Source organism: Neltuma alba, unplaced genomic scaffold, assembly GCF_004799145.2.
Source record: "Neltuma alba isolate B1F8T4 unplaced genomic scaffold, ASM479914v2 tig00012537_pilon, whole genome shotgun sequence".
In the NCBI taxonomy this organism is placed as follows: Eukaryota; Viridiplantae; Streptophyta; class Magnoliopsida; order Fabales; family Fabaceae; genus Neltuma; species Neltuma alba.
The window spans coordinates 117370-127315 of record NW_021637002.1 but is presented as its reverse complement, the minus strand read 5'-3'; the positions used below and the strand labels follow the sequence as shown (position 1 = coordinate 127315).

Genomic DNA, 9946 nt, shown 5'->3' with positions numbered 1-9946 from the left:
GAGCATATAAGATTGAGTATCATTGATCTGAGATAAAATGCAATTCATACTCTCACACCTCGCCTCCATAGTTTGGATCCCATTATCCTTCTAGAGGAAGAATGGCGTCCAGGTTAAAGCGATAATTACTATAACAATGAAGCAGGTTGTAATGACTTCTTCCAATGCAGTAAATGACAATAAAAAATAGAAACGGCATCTTATCCATGCTTTTCCTTATTTATATGTGTGCCTCACTTATAGTGGTTTGGGTTTATCTATCAAGGGTAGACCGGTGCACTTTTTTCACTCGGTCAATCAAAGCAAGTTCATACAATAATGGGCTGGAAAAGTAACGACATAATACTGTTCTTAGTCACAAGGTCTTGAATGCTATGGGCATCTCCATGCTGGTACATGCATAGTGACATTCTTCCAACGTTCAAAGCAACTTCAATGAAACTCTTGAAGTCTGGACAGTTGGTAGCTTCTTTATTCATCTTCTTCCATGTTTCATATATCAATGAGTTTATATGCCTTTGAGCATCAGCTTCAGAAGCCCCAGTTTCATTCATGTAGCACTCAACTGATTTAGCTATATCACCTGTTTCCTTTTCACGCTACAAAAACAGTAAGATAATGTGATAAAACAATTAATATCATATTTCATGAAATTCCGAAATAGTTAGTTAAATAATTGAAAGGAGATTTTCATGATACCTTAGACGTTCCCAGGTCATTGGTAAGGCGTAAAATGATTGATGAAGAATGAATAAGGTCATAATAGTCTTCTAAGCAGACTGGGTTTGAAAAGCTTGTGTTAGAAAGTACCATAAAAGCGTGAACAAGTATGACAGGTGCACTACTTGAAATCCAAGCATTTTCTAGATACTCTTGCAGGCTTGGTTGATGCCCATTACGTAACCATTTTGCCTCAGTCAAATATGATTTACAAAGATCGGCCCACTGAAAAAAAAAAAAAACAAAGAAGGAAAATATAATTAACATTTGAAATAAGAGAATATAATTGCAACATCCCAAAATTTAAAGATGAAGAAAATAGGCTATTAAGGAATTATGAGGTTCAAAGGAATTATTTTAAGGATTAGAGCCTCAAAATTACTTTATTGGTTAAGAAGCCTATTTTCTGGTAAAATTTTAAGGAGAAATAATTATTAAAATTATTTAATGCCTAAGGAAATTTGGGAAGACATTACGGAATATTGTTTTGAGTATTTAGAAAATTTATGAAGAGGTTTAATTACCTAAATATGGCTTAAATAATTTTAAAGTTAATTTCTGGAGATAAGTGCCTATTTTTCCAAAAATTCAAGGAAAAATAGTTAGAATTCAATTTTTGAGCCAAGATTTTTAGGATAAGTATTTTGTGAGGTGAAGAAGCTAATTAAGGAAGAATATCCTTATAAAGTATTGAGGATTAATTTATGAAATTAAGGGCTATTTTTTAAAAAAATTAAAAAAAAATAGTTAGGAATTGATGTATGACCTGAAATGCTTAGAGAAATCATTTTATGGATCAAAGAATTTAATGGAGAAGGAAAATCCACACAGGACATTGTGGAAAAAATTTTGGATTTATTCTATGATTTCAGAAATTTAGTGAAAGGATGAAATTGAAACAAGAAAGGTTAGAGGTGTAAAATGGTCTTTTCGACACCTCCACTCATTTAATTCATCTGAAGCTTCATTCTCTCCTTCATCTCGATTCGGACCAGAGAAATTAGAGGGAGAGACCGAGTGAGGCAAGAGGGAGCGAGGAAGAAGAAAAAGTTAATCAGAGACTATTTTCTTTGCATGCGACCGGCGATCTTGATCAAGGTAAGCCTCCTAAGCACCATTCCACCCTCATTTTCTTCTGTAGCTGCGTTTTTTTGGTGAGATTTTTGGGGATGAAAATCTTTTTTATAGAGAGAAGTTAAGGAACAAGGGAATAATCGAACTAAGCTTGCTTTGCTCTGATTATGGTCGCTGGGTTCACTGATAAAAGGCTAGAAGAAGCATGTTTTCTTGGTTGCATGTCCCCCTCTGTCTCTGTCTTGTGTGTCGCAAACAGGGGTTATTAACCCATGAAGATAGCGTCCGGTTCTGCATGTTGAAGGTTAAGGGTCGATGTTGCTATTTCTAGTTTGAATGGCATGGGGTTCTTTGTTGAGTGTGTGTGTTGTGTCAGATTTGATGAGAAAAGAAGTTCAATGTTTGAAGATGCTTCACACTTGCTGTTATTGCACTTGGGAGCTCGATATTATAATCAAAGTTTCGTGAATGTAAATATAAATATGTGTGTGTGACCGAGGCTTGGGGGTGTAGTGGAGGATGGTCTTGCATGTGGAATATTGCTGTAAGAATGATGGGTTCAAATTCGCAGCTTCTCTTGCGGCAGGGCTCTGTCTGGTTTTCTTATGGAGATAATATAAAAGTACTTAAATGCTTAAGTATATAATGTATATGCGTGCTGTGCGGATGTATGACTTTCAAAGCTCTAAAGGGATACTATGAAAGCAGAAACGAATTTAGATTTTGCTGGCTAATGTCTTTAAATGCTGCATAATTGTTAAATGTTTAAATCATGCCTACAGACTTTAAGATGAAGGTTTAAAGCTTGTTCTTGAAGCTGAATTTTTTTGTTGTTAGTATGGGTTGCCATTTGAAATTTTGGAGCCACGGTCTCAGCGAAGTTGTTGTTTTTAAATAACCATAATGTACCCAGGTTATAAGGAATTGAAATGAAGTATATATATGCATCTAGAAGATACATAAAATGTGGTTGAATGTTGAGCTTTTCTTGAAGAGAATACTTTTTGGAAAATCTGGAAAAATAACTTTCAGATTTAACATGAAAGGCTATCCGAATTTTGAAGGGAGCAAAATGGTACCAAAAGCCAATGGACTTGCATTGTATACCATTGGTATGATGTATGGGAAAAAATGCCTGCAAAACTTGGATTTGGACACCTGATTTTAAATCAGCTGGAAAAATTCAGATTAAAATTGCAAAGCCATTCAAAAGTTTAGAGGAGGATAAAGTGTTCAAATGAGACAATAGTTGAGTTGTTTGTGTGCTATGAAAATGGTTGATGATGGATGTCTACTAATTGGTAATTTTCATGACTTTATGAATGAAAATAGCTACTGCTTTAAAGCTCTATAATAATATAAACATAGTCATGTTTAAAGGCTTCTACACGAGATATGGTAACGATGTAATTTGAATATAGGAGTACTTCTCCCCTGTTTTTGTTCAGCCACTGTTTGGATAAAAAGAAGCTGAAATTTTGTAAGTCCAAGCTCAGAAATGAATTCTTTATGCCCTATTGCATAGGTTAGGCATGAGGGACGAATTTCCAAGTAAGTAAAAATTAAGATAAAGGATCTTAGCGAAAGGCTAAATGAAAGAGATAGAGTTTGGGGATGTTAATAGAGATGGTAATGTACCCAAGTTAGGTATTAATTTGTTCCCATAAATGTATTATGAATTATAGGATTTGATAATTGTTAACAAAACAAAGGAGGAAGCAAAATAAAGAAGTTCAAGCAAGAGGAGTTAACTTGGAAGAAGAGATAAAAGGTAGTGAAACTTATTGACTCTTATATAGCTTTTGCTTGGTTGCTTGCATGTTTATTTGCCATGTACGTCTTTGAACATGTAATATCCTCACTTGAGCTGGTGTCGTGGCCATGTGTATTTGCTTGTAAGGTGTTGTTCTGAATTATATTGGCTATTTATATGCTTAATTCATTATCATTGCATATTTTATATTGAGTTGATGTTTTACTACTAATTCCTCTGAATCTCACCCCCTTTTCTCCCATGTATCAACAGTAAGAGCAAGTTCCTTAAAGGAAGGCAAGCTCATAGGGAAGATCTGAAGGCGGAGACTCCAAAGACGTTTTTAGTGGTTATTATATAAATATTATTTTGTTGCTTTATAGTTATAATATTTGGTAGCCATGTATGGCTATAATTTTGCATATAAATATATTTAATTATGTAAAGAGAATGTGGGCTGTAAAGAGGAAAGCAATGGCTATTGTAGCCAGCAGCAGGTGAGTAGTAGGTGAGTGCCATCTGTTCTGATGGTTGTATAGTGGTAAAGTAGAGGTAATAATAGCTAAATATATTTACTTATCTTATTATGTAAGGGCAAGCGTATGCATAGTGCCGAGGGACAGAGAAGTTGCTCAAGTAGAAGAATTTTTATGTTGACTTGTTTGCTAAGTATGGGGCCTTGACAATGTTAGAGTTTGGGTCTCAAGATAACTTTACCAGTTTTATAAAAAAGTTAAATCAAGTACTTGAATCATTAAATAGGCTTAACTGAAAGTAAGTTTGAAAAGTTTAAAATTTTTCAGAAAATCTTATTTCTTAAATAGGATCAAACCCTATGTTTAGGAAATGTTTTCAAAAGAAAGCAAACATTTCTAGGATGAAAGCTGCCTTTTAGTGATTTGAAGTCATTTAAAATAACCCTAATGGTATGGAAAGATAAGGTGTTACAATAATCACTACGATTAGTGAAGTTTAATGAATTGAATCAAAGCATACCACTTTCTTCAGGTGTGGAATGATGTTTTGTCCATTCTCTTTAAGGATGTCAAAAGCCACTTGAATGACAAAATTATAAAGTGCAAGGAAGCATATTTTCATGTACCCTGGAAGAAAATCGATGGCATTGATATCCCATCTACAAAATATTGATCAACATGTTAAGATAATTACAATTTACAATGAGAGAAATTAAAGTGTATGTATTTAATAAAAAGGTACTAGTTCAGGTCCTAAATATAAGAGATAGTTTGTACTACAAATTATCTCTTATATTTAGGACTGAAGGTGGTAATAATCAAAGTGCTAACCTGTCAATGACTTGTGTGAATATTTCTAACTCTTCTAGTTCTCCATGGACATCATAAATATCATCGATTGTAGTTATGAATGCGTTAACCTTTGTTGCAACTGTTCTATAATATCCAAAGTGTGATTCCTCAGCAAATGCCACTGTCCACACGTAGTTTTCCACCATTCTGTCCCTTGAAAAGCTCAACTTTTCTCCAAGTCCAATTCTTTTCCACCATCTTTACATTGAAAACCCATTAAAATTCCTTAACAAACTTCTTAATTTGCAATAGCAAAACGAGGTATAATGTTTGAGACGAAACAGAAATAAAATTGAATTTCCCTCCAATATATTGAAAACCAAGGAATAAAGAGTTGTAAACTAGAGAATAGTGAAAGATTCCAAGTCTGAAAAAGCATGATTATTTTCATACATATATACCTTGATGTATTTTTCAAGTCTTCTTGGTATTTGGCTTGTAAAATGTTGAAATCCAATTTAGCAAGCTTAACCAAAGCAGGGTTCATATGCTGTCTTTTTTCATAAACATCGATGAACCATCGAGCTTCCAATCTTGATATCCTCCAATGTAGTGGAAGCTCTAGAGCATGGTTAACCAAGAGTGATGTCTCATTTTCTTCCTTATTATGATGGATAAACTCTTTGAGATAAGTTGAGCTTAAATTTCTAGCTTCATCAAGTATTATTTCACCTTCCATTGAAAGAAATGAGGCTTCATACAATGAAAGCATCCCCTTTATATCAACCGAAAGGCCAGAAGGGAAGTTGCCCTTATCATCTAGAAATCCTTTAAATACCTCTAGAGACACACATGCAAATAAAAAAATGTTAAATGGTATATAAAGACAAGTATATTCTTAACACAACTTACTAATTTGAGGATCAAACAGATACCTGATGACACATCATAGCCATGTTGTCTAAAGAGTCTGAATTCAAGAGCCGTGACATATAAATTGTTGTTCCTCTTTAATGTGTCCTTACTTTTATAAACACTCTCTATGATGTTGCTTATTTCAAGGCCAAAATGATGATCCACTCCAAGTCTTTGCAAGATATCAATAAGCTCAAGTTGATCCATAGGATTTTCCAACTTCAAGAGCATTATTCTTACTTCTTCTTTCAGCCGATCAGTTTCTTCTGCATATGATTTTTCCTGTAAAAAGTTCATATCTTCTCATTGTTAACGAGTTATAAACGTTATATAACACACACACACGCAATACCCATAAAACAAGGAAATAATATCACGAAGAGCCAAGTGAGTACGAATATTATAAAATAAATCTTACCAAAAAGTCACTTGTTAATGACTGGATATAGTCGTGGTTCCAAATTGAGGGTTGGAAATAGTTTGTATATAGACGAGAAGTATTGTTCTGATCAGAAGTGATAACCGAAGAAGCCTTGCATTGGATTGAAGAAGGAACACAAGAGCTCTTCATTGTTGAAAGTGATGGAAAGATTTTGTATTTGAAGTGAGCAGTGTTTGAAAGTAAGAGGAACTGAGGGAGAGCCATTATTGGCTTGGCTTGGGAGGGAGGGAGGAAGGGAGAGCAAAAAGCTTATAAACTCAATTCTTCCTTCGTTTTTGTTTCTTGCAATGTTCTGTGGAAGCCATTGCTCTTTTTTTATATTAGGTCTATGATTTTTACATTTGCTACAGTAAAAATGTGCACATATAATGATTACCACTGCATAAATCAACAAGTGGGTAAGTATGCATTAGAGAAAGAAAGTGACATATATCGCATTGGCAAGGGAAAAAAAAAGCAGAAAGAAAATGACTTGAAGGTTGAAGAATTTTGGTTTTCAAGTGATTTCTATTTGAAAGCGAGGGAAATTTGCCGAGAGGCTTTGGGGTGAAGAGGAAAAGCTTCTATTTAGTTCTACTGTCTTTTGCGATGTTCTGGGGACAAAGGGAATCCCAGTTCCCCATGTATATTTGGTGTGGATCCTTTAAATCCATTACTGCTGTTTTAACCTTTACCGGAATTTCTGACCATCACGAAAACCCAAAGAAAAAAAAAAAATTTGTAATCCGGGGTGGCGGTGGCGGACCATGTTTTATTGCCACAATTTTATTGTATTATTTTTATATACAAAATAATTATTGTTTTTCATCAATTTCTTCAATTTTATTTGAACAACACTTCTTATATTTATAAGTTGGAAAGAACTTTTTTGTCCTATTTATATTAAGCTTTTGATGTGAGTGTACAATTTCATCATTAATTTATTGTTGTATGAACTATTGTTTTTTTTCAAAGTCTATATATTATATCAAAGTAAAGTTAAAAGGTTATTAAATTTTATGATATAATTAATAAAATTTAAATTTTTTTTAATAAAATAGTTAAAAATCACTTATAAATAAAATTAAAAGAATATAATACAAATTTATAGTACAATAAGTATTATAATTTTCTACTCAGTATGGAAATTGGGACGAAAGTGTTGACATCAAAGTAGCATTCTCGCATTACTCTTTCTTTATTCCTTAATTAATCCACCACTTGGAGAATATGTGAAAAAAAATTTCCTTGTGGGCCGACATGTAACAATTCAATAATTTAGCTACAAGTTATTGTGTTGAAGCCACAAATGAAATCAAAGTTTAAATACACAAGAAAACTTAAAACATTAAACTAACGTTGGGATATAGAAGTTCCAAATCATAAGTTAACACGTTGATTTAATATTTGGTGGCCATGGTTGTGGTCATCATGATATTTGTGGCCAAATAATTGTACGTGCTCAGAACTTATCCACAAACTAGCGTTGGGGTCCATCCATGTCTTGCATTCCTTCACAAAACACGAGACCACACTGATCGGGACGTGAAAATCACACGTGCTCCAATTCCTTTTTGTTTTTTTTTTCCTTCTATTACATATTCTTTGTATATATACAAAATATTCCTTACTTCAATTTCTTGAAGTAACCCTTCAATAATTAAGCAAAAATCGTTGTGTTGAAGCCAAAATGAAATTAAATTTTGAATACTCAAAAAGAAAATAAAAAAGAAATAAGTTAACGTATCCGGATCTATGAAAGTTTCAAATCATCCCCGTTATGCCTTTTAAAACCATGCTGAAAAAAAAAACTTTGAACTCATGAGTAAATAAGTTCATTTAAGGTTTGATAGAGATGGTTGCGGTTATGAACTTGTGACGTTTGTGGCCCAATAATTGTACGTGCACGCAACTCGTATCCACACGCTTGCTTGATATTTTAGACCTTTTCGTGGCTCCAAAAGAGCTTTGCATTGACTCCATTCCCTGAGCTGCCTCCCTCACAAACAAGGTAAAAAAAACCGGACCGGACCGGCCGGTTCAACCGGAAAACCGGTGAACCGGTCGCTAGTCCGGTCTGGTTTGAAGAAAAAACCGGAGGTGGTTTGAACCGGTGGGGAACCGGTCCAACCGGTAAAAACCGGTGTTGAACCGGGAAAAACCGGTTGGGCGGTTCACATGTTTTTTTTTTTGGTTGCCTAGCCACAGAAAACGACGTCGTTTTGTCCAAAAAAAACCAGAATGAAAACTCTTTGTCCCTCCCTAGGGTGCCAATCTCGACTCAAGCTGCCGGTCCTCCTCCAGTCCTCCCCATTTGGCCATTTGTGACCAAATCGCTGAGATCTCTTCCCCCTCCTCCAAGTCCCAGATTCGTGCCGTGAACCCCAACAAAATCGGATCTATGGCGTCGCCTCATCACTGACAATGGCACTCCTTCCTCTTTGGCTCCGTTCGCCGCTCACATTGCTTCGCATTCGCAGCTCTACTTCGCCTTCGCCGGTCGCCTTCACCTTCGCCTTCGCCGTTCACCTTCGCCGCTCACATTGCTTCAGATTTGTAGCTCGACTTCGCCTTCACCGTTCGCCCTCACAGCTCCCATCGCAAGTCATGAGTCTCCATAGTCCATCCTGCTTCACCTTCATCATTCACGGACGTCCTGCTTCAACCTTCGATTCAGGCATTGAGCTCTAGCCTTGTGGGTAAGCTCAATACCTTTCCTTTTTAGTTGGGTTGTTTTTTTTAAGATCGAAGAGCTGCTTCTCTCTGTGCTATGACCCTGTGACTGCTGTCGTGAGATTTCAGATTTGATAAGGGAGGAGAGTGTTGTTTGACTTGATCCATAGCTGTGAGATTTGAGAAGGGAGGAGAGCGAGATTTAAGATCCATAGTCGTTGATTGACTTGATATTAATTTTGTACAGAAGAGAAGCTATCGTTCTGTACTTCTGCATTATAATTTTGATTATACTGTGAGCTTAGTTTTTGCTGTTGTGCTGATGTTGATCTTCACATATATAATTTAATTCCTTTTGTTTAGTTGTGGATTGGTGATGGATATTTTGATTGTAAATTATATATTCTGGAATAGATTTAATCCAAACTTTAGGTGCCTAACTGATTTTGTGAATTAAATTATATTATTTTATTATGACCAGTCCGACCCCGGTTCGACCACGGTCTAACCAGTGACCCTTAACCCACTACCTGGACCGGTTGAGTTCCCGGTCCGGTTTTTTGTTCCTTGCTCACAAATCACGAGAAGCACTCGTACTCCGAGAATCTCTCCTCAAGGGGAGAAATTACATTTCATAGTCATAATGTAATTAATGTGATGTTCTAGAAATCAGTACGGTGAAAAACATGTGCTCATCTATTTTTTCTATTTTACCTTTTTAGAAAAATGACATAAAAAGAAATCTGAAAATTTTATATGCCAAAATGAGAGGCTAAACAAATATAATGATAAATTAGAAAGTGTTGCCTGATAGGGGATTATGAAAATATTGTTCAATTACAAAAAAACCCTTGTATGACCCAAATAATATACATTTATGGTAGAAAGAAGAAAGGTGTGGCAAGAGGTGGGGAAAAAAGTTGGAAGGGAGCATGAACGTAGGAGCATGAACGTGGAAAACAACTAATGAATGAAGAAAGCAAGTGAGATTAGTATTCAATGACCATATTCTTCTTCTCCTTCTTTTCTCCATCTCCTTTATGTGCTGGTTCATCTTCTTCTTTTTTGTTGGATGGGAATATGGTCGGAGTGAGGTTGGTTTTAAGGTGGAGAGGGTGGTGA

At 35.3% G+C, this 9946-nt stretch overlaps 1 protein-coding gene and 1 long non-coding RNA gene across 2 annotated transcripts; one reads left to right on the top strand and one right to left on the bottom strand.

Annotated features, from left to right (window-relative positions):
• Positions 1 to 221: 221 nt before the first annotated feature.
• On the bottom strand, positions 222 to 6426 carry LOC114728504 (terpene synthase 10-like). The gene is made up of 7 exons (XM_028915421.1): positions 6149 to 6426; positions 5751 to 6012; positions 5277 to 5655; positions 4855 to 5073; positions 4544 to 4682; positions 700 to 945; positions 222 to 599 (listed from the first exon to the last, which is right to left on the bottom strand). Exons 1-7 carry the CDS (start codon positions 6374 to 6376, stop codon positions 309 to 311), a joined length of 1764 nt encoding a protein of 587 aa, XP_028771254.1. The 5' UTR covers positions 6377 to 6426; the 3' UTR covers positions 222 to 308.
• Positions 1715 to 4204, top strand: LOC114728505 (uncharacterized). The gene is made up of 2 exons (XR_003738671.1): positions 1715 to 1818; positions 3841 to 4204. It is a non-coding gene; the product is annotated as an uncharacterized LOC114728505 (long non-coding RNA).
• Positions 6427 to 9946: the final 3520 nt, after the last annotated feature.